At 45.9% G+C, this 18,490-nt stretch overlaps 1 protein-coding gene across 1 annotated transcript in view; it reads left to right on the forward strand.

The window, feature by feature from the left end:
- AP1M2 (adaptor related protein complex 1 subunit mu 2) overlaps positions 1 to 18,340 on the forward strand; it is a 22,745-nt gene extending 4,405 nt beyond the window's left edge. Inside the window, exons 3-12 of the mRNA XM_084835586.1 lie at positions 4,705 to 4,772; positions 7,697 to 7,827; positions 8,127 to 8,274; positions 11,105 to 11,231; positions 12,079 to 12,221; positions 13,483 to 13,554; positions 13,910 to 14,068; positions 14,529 to 14,654; positions 15,114 to 15,189; positions 17,365 to 18,340. Of these exons, the coding sequence (XP_084691712.1) occupies positions 4,705 to 4,772; positions 7,697 to 7,827; positions 8,127 to 8,274; positions 11,105 to 11,231; positions 12,079 to 12,221; positions 13,483 to 13,554; positions 13,910 to 14,068; positions 14,529 to 14,654; positions 15,114 to 15,189; positions 17,365 to 17,387 (1,073 nt within the window). The 3' untranslated portion in view covers positions 17,388 to 18,340. The remainder of the gene's footprint in view (positions 1 to 4,704; positions 4,773 to 7,696; positions 7,828 to 8,126; positions 8,275 to 11,104; positions 11,232 to 12,078; positions 12,222 to 13,482; positions 13,555 to 13,909; positions 14,069 to 14,528; positions 14,655 to 15,113; positions 15,190 to 17,364) is intronic.
- Positions 18,341 to 18,490: the final 150 nt, after the last annotated feature.

Raw genomic sequence — 18,490 nt, forward strand, 5'->3', positions numbered from 1 at the left:
GCAGGAGAAGCGTAGAGGGAACGATCCCCTCCGTGCTGCTCCTGCCCTGCATTGGACAGGTGGTTGCCTCTGAGTTCAGAGGCGGCCACCTATCCCCATAGGATTGCGTTCTAAATTTGTTTTAAAATTTGTCTCTTTTTGCCTACCCTCAACATTTATAACTGGATACTATATCCCACAACTGCTAACTTTATTTAGAGTTTTTCATGGGGGACTTAGTCAAAAGGTTTTTATGGAAGTTGGTAATCTAGAATTTTTGTCAAATCACCCAGTATCCTCTTTGTAGAAACTATACAGATTCTTCCTCCTCAAGACTTGTTGGACAGTTCTAGCTTTTCAAATGCCTTCCATCAATTTATCTGCAGGAAAAGTTAATCATAGATAACCCCCTTTATTTCTGAAAACTGAGCTATATAGTACTGGACATGGGGAACCATATATCCCTCAAAGAATTTTTTTTTGAAAAGCTTCTTGAATTGATAGAAGGATTGTGTTGTTGTTCAGTCGTTAAGTCGTGTCCGACTCTTCATGACCCCATGGACCACAGCATGCCAGTCCTTCCTGTCCTCCACTCTCTTCCAGAGTGTGCTCATATTCATTGCATCGGTGATGCTATCTAGCCATCTTATCCTCTGCCGTCCCCTTCTCCTTTTGCCTTCAGTCTTTCCCAGCATCAGGGTCTTTTCCAGAGAGTTTTCTCTTCGCATTAGGTGGCCAAAATATTTGAGCTTCAGCTTCAGTATCTGTCCTTCCAATAAGCACTCAGGGTTGATTTCCTTTAGGATTGACTGATTTGACCTCCTTGCAGTCCAGGGGACTCGTAAGAGTCTTCTCCGGCACCACAGTTCGAAAGCATCAATTCTTCGGCACTCAGCCTTCCTTATAGTCCAGTTCTCACAGCCATACGTTACTACTGGGAAAACCATAGCTTTGATTAGATGGACCTTTGTCGGCAAGGTGATGTCTCTGCTTCTTACTATGCTGTCTAGGTTTGCCATAGCTTTCCTCCCAAGGAGCAAGCGTCTTTTAATTTCATGGCTACAGTCACCGTCTGTGGTGATCTTGGAGCCCAAGAAAATAAAATCTGTCACTGCTTCCATTTCTTCCCCTTCTATATGCCAGGAAGTGATGGGGCCAGATGCCATGATCTTTGTTTGTTTAATGTTGAGTTTCAAACCAGCTTTTGCACTCTCCTCAACAAGAGGCTCTTGAGATCCTCTTCACTTTCTGCCATTAGGGTGGTATTGTCTGCGTATCTGAGGTTGTTGATAATTCTCCCTGCAATCTTAATTCTGACCTGTGATTCATCCAACCTGGTGTTTCTCATGATGTACTCTGCATATAAGTTAAATAAGCAGGGCGACAATATGCAGCCTTGTCGCACTCCTTTCCCAATTTTGAACCAATCGGTTGTTCCATGTCTGGTTCTTACTGTTGCTTCTTGACCCTTGTACAGGTTTCTCAGGAGACAGGTAAGGTGGTCTGGTACCCCCATCTCTTTCAGAATTTGCCATAGTTTGTTGTGATCCACACAATCAAAGGCTTTAGCATAGTCAGTGAAGCAGAAATAGAAGTTTTTCTGGAATTCTCTTGCTTTCTCCATGATCCAGCGAATGTTGGCAATTTGATCTCTAGTTCCTCTGCCTCTTCAAAACCCAGCTTGTACTTCTGGTAGTTCTCGGTTCACATATTGCTGAAGCTTAGCTTGTAGGATTTTGAGCATAACCTTGCTGGCATGTGAAATGAGCGCAATTGTGCGGTAGTTTGAACACTCTTTGGCATTGCCCTTCTTTCGAATTGGAATGTAAACTGACCTTTTCCAGTCTTGTGGCCACTGTTGAGTGCTCCAAATTTGTTGGCATATTGAGTGTAGCACTTTAACAGCATAATTTTTTAGGATTTTAAATAGCTCAGCTGGAATACTGTCATCTCCGCTAGCTTTGTTGTTAGTAATGCTTCCTAAGGCCCACTTGACTTCACTCTCGAGGATGTCCAGCTCAAGTTCAGTGAGCGCACTATCATGGCTATCAGGGACATTAAGATCTTTCCTGTATAGTTCTTCTGTGTATTCTTTCCCCCTCTTCTTAATCTCATCTGCTTCTGTTAGGTCCCTGCCTTCTTTGTCCTTTATCATGCCCGTCTTTGCACAAAACGTTCCTTTGAGATCTCCGATTTTCTTGAAGAGATCTCTAGTCTTTCCCATTCTGTTGTTTTCCTCGATTTCTTTGCATTGTTCATTTGAGAAGGTCTTCTTGTCTCTCCTTGCTATTCTCTGGAACTCTGCATTCAGTTGGGTATATCTTCCCCTTTCTCCCTTGCTTTTCGCTTCCCTTCTTTCCTCAGCTACTTGTAAAGCCTCCTCAGACAGCCACTTTGCTTTCTTGCATTTCTTTTTCTTTGGGATGGATTGAGTTGCTGCCTCCTGAACGATGTTACGGACCTCCGTCCATAGTTCCTCAGGCACTCTGTCTATCAGGTCTAATCCCTGAAATCTATTCCTCACCTCCACTGTATATTCATAAGGGATATGATTTAGGTCATACCTGAATGGTTTAGTGGTTTTCCCTACGTTCTTCAATTTCAGCCGAAATTTTGCAAGAAGCAGCTCATGATCTGAGCCACAGTCAGCTCCAGGTCTTGTTTTTACTGACTGTATAGAGCTCCTCCATCTTTGGCTGCTTTGCATAATCAATCTGATTTTGATATTGACCATCTGGTGATGTCCATGTGTAGAGTCACCTCTTGTGCTGTTGGAAAAGAGTGTTTGCTATGATCAGCGTGTTCTCTTGGCAAAACTCTATTAGCCTTTGTCCTGCTTCATTTTGTACACCAAGGCCATGCTTGCCTGTTATCCCAGTGATTTCTTGACTTCCTACTTTAGCATTCCAATCCCCTATGATGAAAAGGACATCTTTTTTTGGTGTTAGTTCTAGAAGGTGTTGTAGGTCTTCATAGAACCGATCAGCCTCAGCTTCTTCGGCCTCAGTGGTTGGGGCATAGACTTGAATTACTGTGATGTTGAATGGTTTGCCTTGGATTCGTACTGAGATCATTCTATCGTTTTTGAGATTGTTCCCCAGTACTGCTTTTCCCACCCTTTTATTGACTATGAGTGCTACTCCATTTCTTCTAAGGGAGCCTTGCCCACAGTAGTAGATGGTCACCTGAATTAAATTCACATGCTTGTCCATTTTAGTTCACTGATTCCCAAGATGTCGATGTTCAGTCTTGCCATCTCATGTTTGACCACCTCCAGCTTACATTCCAGGTTCCTAAACAATATTGTTCTTTACAGCATCGGACTTTCTTTTCACCACCAGACACATCCACAGCTGAGTGTCCTTTTGGCTTTGGCCCAGCCGCTTCACTCTTTCTGGCGCTACTTGGAAATACCCTCTGCTCTTCCCTAGTAGTATATTGGACACCTTCCGACCTGAGGGGCTCATCTTCCGGCGTCATCTCTTTTAGCCTTGTGATACGTTCCATGGGGGTTTCTTGGCAAGAATACTGGAGTGGGTTGCCATTTCCTTCTCCAGTGGACCACATTTTGTCAGAACTCTCCGCCATGACCTGTCCATCTTGGGTGGCCCTGCACGGCATAGCTTATTGCTTCACTGAGTTACGCAAGCCCCTTCGCCACAACAAGGCAGTGATCCATGAAGGGGATAGAAGGATAGCTGTGTACAATCCCCCCCGCTCCCCGGCAATCTTGGGAGTGCTGCACAAGCATTGATGTGGTAAAGTGTGCACCCACTCTTGCATTGTGTTCTAAAACACACACACACCAAGCTTTTGAAAGTTCCAAGGCATTCTGAGCATTGGCTTGGTACGGGTGGGTGCATGTGTGTGAGCAGAATTGTGTATCCTCATATGTGATGTCTTGCACTCTGCCCAATAGATGTCTAGACTAGGAGTGAGGACCTCCAAATCCAACTCCCATAATCCCTGGCCATTGGCCACTCTGGAGCTGATGGGAACTGAAGTCCAACAACATCTGGAGGACCACAGGTTCCCCACCCCTAGTCTAGACAATTGCACAAAAGCAGACACACTGCTGAGAGAGTAGTGCTGGTTCTCTTCTGGGTTGTGGGGGGTGGGTCACTTTCAGAATTTAGTAGCTAGGTCTTTAGAAAACCCATTAGTTAATGACAGAGATCATGCCATAGGAAAAAATAAGTATCATATACTACAAGAGGAGGCCTTCCATGTCTCTGAAAATGTATCATCTCTAAAGCCCTCAGCCTCCAGTTCATCCACATGCCCTCCTCCGTTCCTTGTCAAAATGTTTTGAATTCTGCGACCACTCAAAATAACTCCTGATCATTAATTATTTGCATGCATTATTTTGTGGTCAGAATTTGGATTCCATTGATGGCAAAATTGAATTTGGGGTGGGGAGAATGGAAAACAGGGCACTGAGATGGGAATGGCTGGTGCTTCCTTCCCTCTCTGGAGAAACAGCAGGTTCCTATCCCTGTGCTGCCTGAAGTCACATGCCTTTGCTTAGCACGTGAGGTTGAGAACCCCCCAGTCCATAGGTGACCTTGCTTTTCCGGAAAGGACATATTTAAGGGGGGCAATGGTGGAATTACCTACCTTACCGTTACCATTAAGCATTTTTAATACATTGGATGAAAGTGGGTCAAAATTGAAAACAGACGTGCCCATTTCCCTCTCTTTTCCTTATCCTTGCCTTTTATGTAGTGGTGGCCATCACCATGAAGAATGCCAATGCCTCACTGGTATATTCTTTCCTCTACAAGGTAGTAGAGGTAAGTAGCTATTCTCAGACTTCCAGGGGAAAACAGCACTGAGATGGAAGAGGCTGGTGCTTCCTTCTTTCTCATGAGGTTGCTGTCCCTGTGTTTCTTGCTGCTTTCTTTCATTGGCTCAGAACAGCCTGGAGGCAGGCAGCCCCTCTGAATGGTGTTGAGTTCTGTGTGAGCCTGGAAATAGATGCTACATGCACTCAAAGCAGGTCACTTTAGTTATGGTGCCTTCAGTCTCCTTGGAGGATTACACACCCTGACGTTATCCATTTGAGGGCACAGATCAACATAAGAACATATGAAGAGACCAAAGGTCCACCTAGTCCAGCATTCTGCACACACAGTGGCTGCACACCTGTTTGGGACATGAGTCCCAAGCAGGACATGAGTGCAATGGCACTCTCCCGCCCATGTTCCCCAGCAACTTGTGAACATAGGCATACTGGCTCTGATACTGGAGGTAGCATCAAGACTAGTAGCCCTTGATAGCTTTCTCCTCCAGGAATTTGTCTAACCCCCTTTTAAAGCCATCTAAATTGGTGGCCATCACTACATCTTGTGGTAGCAAATTCCATAGTTCAACTATGTGCTGCATGAAGAAGTATTTCCTTTTATCTGTCCAGCATCTCCCACCAATCACCTTCATGGGATGACCCCTGGGTTCTAGTATTATGAGAGACAGAAATATCCACATTCTGCACATCATGTATCATTTTGCACACCTCTATCATGTGTCCCCTTACCTTCCTTCCAAGCTAAACAATCCCAGCTATTGTAATCTTTCCTCATAGGGCAGTTGTTCCAGCCCCTTGATCATTTTTCCAGCCCCTTGTTCCAGCCCCCTGATCAAAAACCTGTCTGTCCCTCACAGCATCAAAGCTAGCTGCTAACACATGATCCCAGCCTAATTTAAAAACAACGACAACACTTGCACTTTGCTTTTAATTATTTTCAACTTCCAGGTTGAGGAACATTAAAACAATAAAATCAGTAACAATTATGTATAATTTAAAGGTATTTACAGTAAATAAAATATTGGAGTATTTAAACATTTACTATTTTAGCACAGATTAAAATAATCAGAAAGACTGGGTGAATACCAAGCTCTTTGCCAAGCACTGAAAAGAGATCACAGTAGGTGCCAGGTAAGCCTACCTGGGAAAAGGGTTCCACAGTCGAGGTGCCACAACTGGGAAGGTCCTCTCTCCAGTCACCACCTGCCTAACCTCTTTGAAAGGGAAGAACCTAGCAGAGGGCCTTAACATGCAGGCAGGTTCACATGGGAGGAGATGGTTCTTCCGATATCCAGATCCCAAGCTGTGTAGATCTTTCAATGTAAGCACCAGCACTTTGAATTATGCTTAGAAATAGATCAGCAGCTAATGAAGTTGTTTAAGGGCTGGTGAGACATGTTATTTTTAGCCAGACCTGGTCAATGGTCTAGCAGACATACTTTGGACCTGTTGCAATTTCCAGGAAGTCTTCAGAGGCAGCCACACATATAATATGTTGCTCAAGACTAAAGGGTCATTCAGAGCGTGAATAACAGCTTACATTTAGGCTTCTGGGCCTTGGGGCAACAATGAAAAACACCTAGAAATATGGGGGCACCTGAGTAGAGTAGTCATTCCCAAACTGATCTGACCTTGCTTCCTTTCCAACAGCCTCTGTTTTGAAAGGGAATCTGACACTAGGGCTGTGCAGCACTTCGAATCCAGATCCAAACTCCGAGCCGAATCAGTCCAGATCTGAAGCGGGTTGGATCAATCTGACCCACTGCAGACCAATCTGGAAATTCTGAATCCCCACTCTCTGCCTCCCTGGATGCACCTGCCAAGCTGCGCAAAGCCCCTGCTCCTTACCTGGACCCGTCGCGAGCACCTGCACCCGTCACTCTCTTAAAGGAAGTCACTGTTTTCTTTTAAAATGGCAGCTCGTCTTTTTCAGAAATAAAGCCTTATGTAAATGGCGGCCACCAGGCCATCATTTACGCAACATGACATACATAAATGGCTCATTTATGCCTGTCATGTTGCGGACATGACAGCCTTATGGCTGCCATTTATATAAGGTTTTATTTCTGGAAAAGACGAGCTGCCATTTTAAAAGAAAACGGTGACTCCCTTGAAGAGGGTGACAGCTACAGGCACTCACAACAGGTTGAGGTAAGGAGCCGGGGGCTCATGTAGCTTGGTGGGCGGCTGGCACGATGGCTTGGTCCAGATGTCCGAATCTCACTTTTGATTCGGAGTCTGAAGCGGGTTGAACTGGGTCCGAATCCGATCAAGGTAGGCCGGGGCTGATTTGGAAGCTCTGAATTGGCCTCCAAAGTGGATTGGGGGAGGGGGTGTCCATGCATAGCCCTATCTGGCACACCCCAGTATCATTCAGTCACTCCTGAAGCGGACAGCAAAATTATCTTCCCTCGGAGGAAACAGGTGAAGTCTTACCCCTATGTACTCCAGATAAAAGTAAATCCAATTTACTTTGCATTTGCTTTGCTTCCAGTTTTGATTCAGAAAAAAGTATGCCTCTTTCAGCAGTTTGGGGGAAACTAAGAGTAGAACCTACAGTGACCATAGTTGGAGGGTGAGGCTTCTATACTCAGCTCAGCAACTAGTCCATTACAGAGCCAACTTCCTGTCCCTTGTGCATAATTTACCCTGAATACCACTACCACCTAGCCTCCTTTCCCAGTTCCTGATGGGGACTGGGAAGGATAAAAACTGGGTCTTCTGCAAGACAGATGCACTTGAGCCAACCAGTCACATGAAAGTTAAATATACCAAATCTCTAAAGTTTATGCCAGTTGCAGAATGTGAGTATTGGGGCTACAGAATTCCCAGATCTTGACCACAGGGATGATAAGCTTTCACCTCCTCAATTTGAAATCTCAATTTGAAATCCTTTCATTCTTTCCTTGTCAGGTATTTTCAGAATACTTCAAAGAACTGGAAGAAGAGAGCATCCGTGATAATTTTGTCATTGTATATGAACTACTGGATGAGCTGATGGACTTTGGGTTTCCACAGACGACAGATAGTAAAATTTTGCAGGAGTGAGTTACTTGGCTTGCTTGTTTCTCCCCCCCTGACTTTTATCTGCCTTTCTGCTACTGTGCTGGAGATGCCAGGGGTTGAAACTTCTGCATGCAAAGAATGTGTTCTACTAAGCTGTGCCCCCCCTTAATTCAACATTAGGTTTTGTTGACGTTCTATTTCCACTCTAGATAGCAAAGGATACCTTTTACAGGCCATGTAAGGAGAGAAGGGGCAGTTGGACACCTTTATGGGGAAGGAGGAATAACTACCCTTAAGAGGCCAATTCTAGATCTTGCTCCTTTTCACCCCATTGTAGGTACATCACTCAGCAGGGCAACAAGCTGGATACAGGCAAATCCCGTGTTCCAGCCACTGTCACCAACGCAGTCTCCTGGAGATCAGAGGGCATCAAATACAAGAAGAATGAGGTCTTCATTGATGTCATTGAATCTGTCAACCTCCTGGTGAGTCAGTGTGGGGATCCAACTTACCTGTGGTCAGAGATATGGTGCAGTACACAATGCAACACGAGCACTAACATAATTATGTTGAATTAGTAGTAGCAGCAGCAGCTGCAGAGCAGCAGCTGCAGAACAGCATGGGTAGACAGCAGGGTCCCCACAGGCGCCAATGCACCCCAGCCACCTTCCTTAGTGCCCACTGAGATATCCTAACCCACCCAATTTTTATTTTAGAAGTATTTTTTGTATTTTCTTACTGGCTGCTGGGATTGCTTCAAAGTGAAGTGGGAGCCTCTAGCTGCTGCCATCTTAATTTCCCATGAATGCCTCTGGCTGTACAACCTTTTATGGTTGTGCCTAGGACAGTTTTTCAAATTTCCAAATGTGCCTACGGGCTCAAAAAGTTGCCTACTCCTGTACTGGAGGCTGACTAGAGACAGTATAGTGCAGGGTTCCTGCATCCTTAGTAACTGTGTAGAAGAAGGGATTTTGGCAGATGCAGCTTGTCAGCAGGGGAGGGGGATGGACTGGGAAGTGAAATTCCCCCTTCTACACAATTAAGTACAAAGTTGCTGTCCTCTCTTCCCTGCGGTCACCCTCAGAATTTTTCCATTTCTCAGCTAGCTTGTTTTTCTGTGATGTGTTGGGTCCTTGAGCAGAATAGGCCAAAATATTCAGAAGCACATACCCTTAGGTAGGATATCTAGACGGCAACCATCTATCTAGGTGGCAAAGCCTTAACCTGGGATGAATCCTATTGATTTACTCCAACATCTTCTCACTTTTGAATATGTTCATTGGAATCCCTTGTTAGAAATATTGCTTTATTCTTGAAATATACTTTTTGATAAGAACATAAGAAGAGCCGTGCTGGACCAGACCAAAGGCCCACAGAGGCCAACCAGAAACCTGGATGGGAGGCCCACAAGCAGGACATGAGCACAACCGTAGCCTCTCGCTTGTGCTTCCCAGCAACTAATATCAGGCTTGGTCCTACCATTAGGCAGAACAAGGTGACACCTCAGGGCTGGAGGCCAGAATGGTACATGCCCTGTGCTTCCTGCTGCCCCATTGCCAGTGTTAATTCAGTTGCTGGTCTGATCAGCGTCTGAACATGGAATGGGACGGGGCGCTCTCTTGTATTTTGTCTCAGGCAGCAAAATGTCTTGGGCTGGCCCCGTTCGATATTGTCTTACTGTGTATGTCCCCCAACCCTTCTGTGATTATACCACCCTTATCTGTAGACTTAAGCTACATGCTGGATTCATACACACATGGGCCTTTTTGAATGCCACCAAGCACTGCTTTACTTTGCAATTTGATACTAGTTCCTTCAAGGAATTTTCAGTTCTGTATTTCAATAAGTAATTGATTACAAATACATATGTGGTGTTTGCCTTATTTATACCAGTAAAGGTTTGTATTTGCTGTTAGAATATTTGGAAGTGGTTAGTGCTGCATGTTAGGTCTCTGTACATATGGTATACAGTACACACTTACCGGGCAGTAAGTCCCATTGAACTCAGTGTGACTTGCTTCTGAGTCAACATAGGATTTTGCTGTAAGTGTATCAATATAAATCAAAGCATAATATCTGAATAAGACCAGGTACACACCCTGATTCTAAATAAGTTATTTGGAAGAAAGTGCCAGTTAACTTCAGTGGGGCAATCTTGCATCTGAGTATGCTTTGGAATGCATCCTTAGAGGTGGCATTTACGTGCCTCCTTTTTAGTCATCTCATTCTCTACCAGCACCAGCAAAAGTAGGGTGGAAGCACAAGGCAAAAAACTTTTCTCCATCACTTATAAAGACGAAGTGAGAGCAGAAAATAAGTGAACATCCCCTGCCCTTTGCTTGTTTGGAAAGAGCTAGAAGACACTCTTGCTCCTTCCTTTGTGCTTCCAAAGGGTGTCCATAGCTTGGAAAGGGCCCCAAAATTGCTTGCCTGAGCAACTGTTCCTTGCAGCAGCAGCTCCCACCACGCCTCCTCTTTGCACCGCCAGTCGGGCAGCTGTAGGGTTTTAAGTGCGCTCTGAGGCTGGCTCATGCTGTTTACATTTGCACAGCGCTCAGCCCCCCCCCCCCCCAAGGGAGGGAGGTCAGGGCAAAGGTGAGCTGGAGCTATCAGCGACATTGGCCACCACTGTTGCCTGCTTGGAGCGGTGATCACACCACACACACCTGGTTGCTTTCAGCTGCCAGGCACATGGCCTTTCTCAGTGAAGCATGAACTGCAAGAGTGCGTGATGCTCCCAGTGGGCAAGACTCAGGGGGCAGCCTTCCCAGCAGCTCTACCCCTGGTGCCCTGCCTACCCCTGTGGGGAGAGAAGAGCTTGCCTCTGGCAGTTGCTCTGAGCTGGGTATAGCCTGGGAGAAATGCTGGTTTCCAGGAGTGTTGGTGGTGCTCCAACATGGCTGGCTTATTTTTTCACCAAACCAATATTTTCTCTTCCTCTTTAGAGTATCTGCTTTGCGAAGATGTGATGAGATCATCTGTAGCAGCCTTCCCCAACCTGGTTCCCTCCAGATGTTTCAGCTTCTAGCATAATAAATGTAACAAAATAAATACAAATTCCTGACTATTGGCCATGCTGGCTGGTGCTGATGGGAGTTGGAGTCCAAAACATCTGAAGGGCACCAGGCTGGGGAAGGCTGACCCAGACATGTATACAGTGCATTTAAGTGCTGTTTTTTTAAAAAAATCCTTTACTTGTTTTGTGTATTGGGTAATTTCGGCATGACAGTAGGGGAAAGGAGAAGCCACCCTTCTTCTCAGCAAAGGGGGTGGAGAGAGGCCTGTGACCTAGCCCCTGCCCTGTCTGTCTTCCAGGTCAATGCCAACGGGAGCGTCCTGCTGAGTGAGATCGTGGGCTCCATCAAGCTGAAGGTGTTCCTCTCTGGCATGCCAGAGCTGCGCTTGGGCCTCAATGACAGGGTGCTCTTTGAACTCACGGGGCGTAAGTAGCCCTGAGGCAGGGGCAACTGCTCTTGGGTGGGCTGGGCAGAGAGAGAAACCGGGGGAGCAGCTCTTGGCTTAACTGAGTTGGCCAGCTGATAAACAAATTTTGCTGGGAGCAATTGCTACAGGTTTTGCTTAGCATCGGGGGATTTTCATCTTATGCAGATGTTTAGCTTGAGCCCAGGGACTTGTTTTGAACATTAGCATTCATCTGGGAAATGTGTCAAGTTGGTCACATAAAGATGAGAACTGCTAGGCATCTCCCTCAGCTTGAAGGCACTAGAGCTACTTCCAACCTCTGGGATAAGGGGCAGGGCAACTATATGCATAGGTCTATAAAAAATTCAACTTCTTTGGTTGGTCCTTAGCACACTACTTGATAACTCTGAATTAGGATCTTGTATTATTTTGATTTATTTATTTATGAAAGATATAAACAGCTCTATATCTAAAAAAGATTCTCGAGCGCTGTACAGTAAAGAAAGAAAAAGAACTAAAATTATATATATATATATATATATATATATATATAAATTCAAGTTATACCATTATTATGGGAAAGAGTAACATTGTTTTCTGTTATGTTCTCCTGAACACACATATTTCTACTACATACCCTCCTTGGGTTTTTGTGTTTTGAAACTGGTGACTTCATTTTTTTTAATCTCCCCTCCTTTGGAAGCATCTTTCTCATTGAATGCTTGGAGCTCTAAGAGTCTTGGAACTACAAGGGCAGGCAATTATTTATTAAAACTTCTTGGCCATAGAAGTGACAGCTGTCATCTGTTGGCCAAAGCCAAGTCCCTTTATCTGCCCCTTCTAACAGCTCTGCTTCTGGCTTCCAGGGGGGAAAAACAAGTCTGTGGAGCTAGAGGATGTCAAGTTCCACCAGTGTGTGCGACTGTCACGTTTTGATAATGATCGCACCATCTCCTTCATTCCACCTGATGGAGACTTTGAGCTCATGTCCTATCGACTGAACACACAGGTAGGTCTGGGATGCTGGCCCTGGGAAAGTCCATGCTAGGGCAGGGGTAGGTAACCTGGTGTTTTGGACTACAGCTCCAGCCAGCATGGCCAATGGTAAGGGATTATGGGAGCTGTAGTCCAAAACATCTGATCTTACATGCACCCCTCCTTCTATGTTGGGGATAGGTGCATCTCCTTTGCATATGGAGTCACCCAGTTTCCCTAGACTAGTTTTTTCCTAATGATGCATGCCCACGTAGGCCAGTTGCCCACTTCTCTGTTAGGGAAGAGAGAGTCTCTTAAAATCCTCTCATGGAGGATAAGACAATCAGTCGTTATTAGACATGATACCTATGTATTATCTCTAGTATGGGAAGCAGCATGCCTCTCAATACCAGTTGCTGGAGAATACAAGCAGGTGGGTGCTATTGTGGGTTTCCCATTGGGGTATCTGGGCACTATGTGAAAAGAATATTTGACTAGCTAGGCCTTTGGTTTGATCCAGCATTGCTCTTCTTTTGTTCAAGAAGGACAGCAGGAAATGCACATGTTGATGACCTGGTTCCCTATTCAGGAAGCCATATGGTATGTCCTGTTTTTAAGTCACACCTGTTGCTGAACATGTGTTGTGGTGGTTGAAAATGTGTTATGGTGGTAGACAGTGGGATATCTGCAGTTTTTGAGTCACATCTGTTGCTAGACATGTGTTCTGGCAACTCAATTCTCCACCACCATAACACATGTCCAGCAACAATCCTGTATGCACTGGTGCGCTGTGGGATAATCACACCGTAGATGATCCCATCATCTTTCATCTTGTACAATCCCAGCATTTCCAAAAGCACTTTTCTCTTCTTCTGATGTCCCCCCCCACCACCACCAACATGAAATTGAATAGAATCCAACAGTATTCAAGTGTTAAAGTTAGAGGAAGGCCACCAAAGAGATGGTGGCTCCAAAATATCTCTCCTCCTCTCAGATGTGTTCTTCTGAATTAGTGACTTGACATTCAAATAAGAACATTAACCGCTATTAGTGATGGCAAGATAAATGCTGCCTGGGGCTGCATTAGGTTATTGGGGCCTTATCCCCTGCTGTTCCAAGGTAGAGCAAGATTGCTCCAACTATATAGGATATGACAGTTCCTCAGCTTTCATCATGCCTGACACAATACATTTGAGTCACCTTTGCTCTTTGTGCCATTCCTCAGCCCTCTAGCTTATGACAGCTCTGGACTCCCATGAATTACATATATTCTCATTCTCTCTCTCTGCATGAAGGTGAAACCTCTCATCTGGATTGAGTCTGTCATTGAGAAGTTCTCTCACAGCCGAGTGGAGATCATGGTTAAGGTGAATGGCTTTCAGAGATGCCTCCATAATAAAGCAAAAAAAAAAAAAACAGCTCAGTACACAGGATCCTTGACTGTTTGTTCCTGTAGATTTGTTTATACACTGTGATTGCTCTAAATGGACAAGTCTCTCCACTTGACCTAAAAATGAGCCATCTGCTACAGTTCTGGGAAAAAGAGGGCACTCTCCAGTCACCAGCAGGCAATAAGAGGGAGAACCAAAGCAGTCCTGAGCTCTAGGCCATCGTGCTCTTAAAGCTCAAACTTCTCATGATTGCTTTATCTCCTTTCCTCTCGAAAGGGGAAAATGTGGACTGTCATTGGTCTCTCTCTGACTTCGTTTTGTTTGTGGAAAGGCAAAGGGCCAGTTCAAGAAGCAATCTGTGGCCAATGGTGTGGAGATATGTGTGCCAGTCCCAAGTGATGCTGACTCACCCAAATTCAAAACCAGCATTGGGAGTGCAAAATACCTACCTGAAAAGAACGTTGTCATCTGGAGCATCAAGTCCTTCCCGGTGAGATGGATGCCCCTTCTCTTTTTAACACTCCCCACCCACCAACCCAGATTCTGTAGATCAGTATGCATTCCAGCCAATGGATGTTTTGCCAGTGACTTCAGTAAGACGTGGACTGAACTCCAAGACTCTTTGGCTGCACCTGGGTTGGGGAAAGGGGGATTACCCTAGTATGTGGGCTCCTGCTCATTCATTGGTGGCTCTGGGAGAGCAGAGCAGTTAGGATGGGCCAGATCTTCCACTGAAAAGGGGTGTCATGACTGCTAGTGAATTCCCCTCCACTGGATCCCTTGAAGAAGCATGAATGAGATCCACAAAATGCTGACAATAGGTTTTCTTGCCCCTCTTCTTTGGCCGTGGAAGATCCTTCCTGGCTGTTGGTGCCAGGCCATGGCAGCGGCTGGGCTCCATAACGATTGACCAGGAGAGACCCCAACCTCTCTTGCATTTGGTTTTGCAGGGCGGTAAAGAGTACTTGATGCGAGCCCACTTCGGCCTGCCCAGTGTTGAGAACGAGGAGCTGGAGGGCCGGCCACCCATCTCAGTCCGGTTTGAGATCCCCTACTTCACAGTCTCAGGGATTCAGGTGAGCTAGATTTGATTGGGGGTGGAGAAGTGACACTGCAAGTCCAGGGACATGTGAGAATCCGCTGTACTGAAGGGGAGAAAGGCAAGGTGGGAAAGCTTTAGGCTCCGAGCTGTGACTGAGTACATGGCATGTGGTTGGCTAAAAAGCTGAGAGCAAGTAGCTATATGTTCCTGGAAAATGTTTTTCACAAGTATTCAAACTGTTGGTATTAAATAGGAGGGGTGACAGCTCTTTGTCGTGAGCTGGCGATGGGTACACACATTCTAATGCAGGCCCTACCCAGTGCCCAAAATGTCCTTGGAGAGGGTGAGGGTCTACAGGTGCTTGCCACTGGGGTGCTGCGTAGACGTGAAGTGCCATCCAATGTGAATAACTGGTCCTGGGTGATTTAAAGGAAGCTAACAGGACACACTCCTTTTCTGTCATTCTCTCCCCTGCCGTCCCATTCCGACTCAGGTACGGTACATGAAGATAATTGAGAAGAGTGGGTACCAGGCTCTGCCGTGGGTCCGCTATATCACCCAGAGTGGGGGTAAGTTGTCAAGGCTGCAAGGAAGCTGAATTGGGGTGTATAGATACAGGCTTTCTTTTTCAACCATAGATTGAGGCCTGTGTATCCTGAAACCTGTGAGAAGCAAAGCAGCTAATGGAAAAATGCCTTCTGCTTCCCTGGAATGTGTATGAATGCAACTAGTCTACTACCTAAGTTGTGTCACCCATGCCCCTGTCCCTTGGAGAGAAACTCTGGGACCTGGGAAGGACCACTCAGACATTCCCCTCCACAAACTGCACCCCCTGCCCAATACACACACACACACCAGACTTTGCAAGGAAAAGGGAAGAAAACAGAATATGAAGTTTCTTTAGTGTGGCTCCTCTAGAGCCAAATTCAACCAGGGAGAAGTTAAAGCTTGCGGTCAAAATGTCTAGAACCAGCTCCTTAGGGAATGTTGCCCAGCTCTGAGCTCTGGCTGTTTGCGGGGGAGAGCACCTGGCTGGAGTTGCTCCTGGGTTTCACTTTGGGTCAGAGGCCCCCAGCCCTTACTAGTGTGCCATGTCATTACAGTAGCCCTTCCTCTTCTCATCTCAAATAGCTGGGGGGTTGCTGCCACCCCCAACATCTGCTGCTCAAGGTAGTTGCCTCACTTTGCCTAATGGTAGGACAAGCCCTGTATGCCTCTGCTGCTTGTCTCTTCTTGCCAAATCACCCTCTCTCTACTTGGCAGCAACCCCTCAGTTCAGACTTAGGATAGGCTCTGGCTGATAACGGGTTGTGGAGTAACAGCCAATGTAACCGGTGGGACCTGCATTCAAGCCCCAGATCAACCATAGACTCAAGTAGCTCAGTCTCAGCCACTTTCTTTGTAAAATGGGAAGAATACATGACCCTGCTGGCCAGAACTGTTTTAAGGATGAATGAGATGAAGAGTTGCTCAGGCCTATAGAAAAAGGATGAAATGGTCCAGCTGCCCCTCTCCAGCCAAGGGCTTTGGACCTTTGAGGAACCCCAACCTAGACCAGTTTGTTACTCCATTTCCATATTTTTATTTTAGAGCACTTTCTGTGTACTAAGAACTACATGATCCTTATAGATCATAAAAATTTCCTTGCCAATCAGATCAAAGGTTCAGCATTCTGTTTCTGGATGCAGAGCTTAAGACACAGCTATCATGTCATGGTTGATAACTTCTAAAAGGCTTGTCCTCCAGGAATGATGGGTCAATTTCTTTCATTTAAGCCATCTAAGCTAGAGGCCAGCATCTGCATGAAGAAATCCCTGTAGATCCCTTGTACCTATCAGACAGGGGTGCAGAATCTCAGGCCCTCCTAGGATTCTCGTCAGGCCATCTGAGATTCCCCAGATGGCCACACCCTTTCTCCAGCTTTTGCACATCCTTCCCCACATTCTAAAAGGTTGAAATGCCTCTTCTTACTGGCATTAAGAGCTTTAAGCTAAAATGTGCTGGTATTTTTGCCCCACCCAATTTTGCTTTTGAGCCTGCCCACCACTGGGATCCAGCCCCCAAGGGCTTCCCCCAAATTGAATTCATTTCTTAGGCTGAAAGAGGCTTAACACCCCTGCTACAGATATCCCCAAAGTATACTAAGGGCACAATCCTATGCATATTTAGACAGAGAAAAGGCTTACAACTCCCAGCATGCCCCAGCCAGCTGGGGCATGCTGGGAGTTGTAGGTCTTTTCTCTGTCTAAACATGCATAGGATTATGCCCTAAAAGACTGGTGAGGCAAGAAGCCCTTCACAGAAACAATGCTGATTCTTCTTCAGCAAGGCTTGTTCTTCTACATGTTTGACTATTCTAGCTTTAATAAAGCTTTCCATCAATTTACTCAAGATAGATATGAGACTGACAGGTTACTTGGATTTTCCCATCCCTGGAAACATTTTTTTTTAATTGGTGCAAGATTGGCCACTTTCCAACCTACATTTCTGACAGTCAATATCCTCATGTCAACCCTGTGTGGGAGGTCATTAGTACCCTATATCACAGACAGAAATTTGGAGGCCTAGAGAGAGCAATTTCCCAAAGCTCTCTCCCTGCATGTTCATTCTTGCCTGTTTTGATTACTCAGCATCTGTTGCAGATGTACCAGCTGCTCCTGGAAGATGCAGAACTGTTTACAGCCAAGCGGCTTTCTGGCCAAATGGCAACCCAGGCTTAACATACTCTGTGCCTTTTGTTCCAGATTACCAGCTCCGGACACAATAATCTTGCAGTCCAGCAGACACAGGCACCCTCAAGAATGAAGGCGTCTGGATGCCTAGAGAACCTTTTTAAACTTGACTCTCTCTGAAGCAGATTGTGTGTGTGTATGTGTGTCATTCTCCTAGAAGGCTGCTCTACTCCTTTCTCCGCCCAATTGCAGCATGATTTGGTAACAGTTCTTGGACTGCTTTGCCCAGTGTCTGCAGGGGAAATCATGGCCCCATCTGGATTGCATCTGAGGTGGCATTTGTACTACTTTGCAGCCTGCAGTGGCAGTAGACCTGCTCTGATGACGTACGTGTCAACATGCTATGCCTTGCCAAGGCTCCTTGGTGAAGAAGCTTCCAGAAGTAAAGCCTTCATTCAGAACCTCTCTCCTTTAGAGGATTCTATGGAAGACGGGTGGAGAACCTGAGGCCTTCCAGATGTCACTGGACTGCATTTCTCATCAGTCCTGACCCCTGGCCATGCTGGCTGGGGCTGATGAGACTTGGAGTGCAGCAACATGTGGAGGGGCACAGGTTCCCCACAGTGGGGGGAAACAGCTGGCACCCCAATGATGTTCCTTTGCTCTGAAGGTTTGGTCTGGCAGTCTACATCAGGGGGTGGGAGGGGAGATCAGTTCTGCCTCGCTTGCAGGTGGCTGAGTAGAATTCAGCCCAACCTGAAATGTAATCATAGTTGCTCACAGGTGCATGGCTCCTTGCTGTGTGCTGGCTAGACTGGAGAATGGGATGAGGGAGCAGGCAGAGCATGGCCAACAGTTGTATGGAAGCTGGAATGAGAGGCCCCTTTCCCCTCAGCCCCAGTTCCTTATTTGTAAAGTGAGAATAGCAGCTGCCTACCTCTTGTTGTAAAGATACATCACAGGTTACTATTTTTCCTTGTCCTTAGACCATGATGAGCTATAAATGTAAGAGAAATGAATAAATTGTTTTCAGTGTGGTGACCATCATATTGGTGTGCATCCCTTTGTTTGCTATGCCACCTCTTCCTTCTAGCAAAGCCCTGCTCTCAACAGACAACAAACGGAGCTGCTTACTTTTGCTTCTCTGTTGTCCAGTTGTCACAATATTAGGCCTACAGTCATAGACTTCTGCTGGCAA

This window comes from Heloderma suspectum, chromosome 2 (assembly GCF_057233095.1).
Source record: "Heloderma suspectum isolate Gila_16-S chromosome 2, 16-S_ref, whole genome shotgun sequence".
Lineage (NCBI taxonomy): Eukaryota > Metazoa > Chordata > Lepidosauria > Squamata > Helodermatidae > Heloderma > Heloderma suspectum.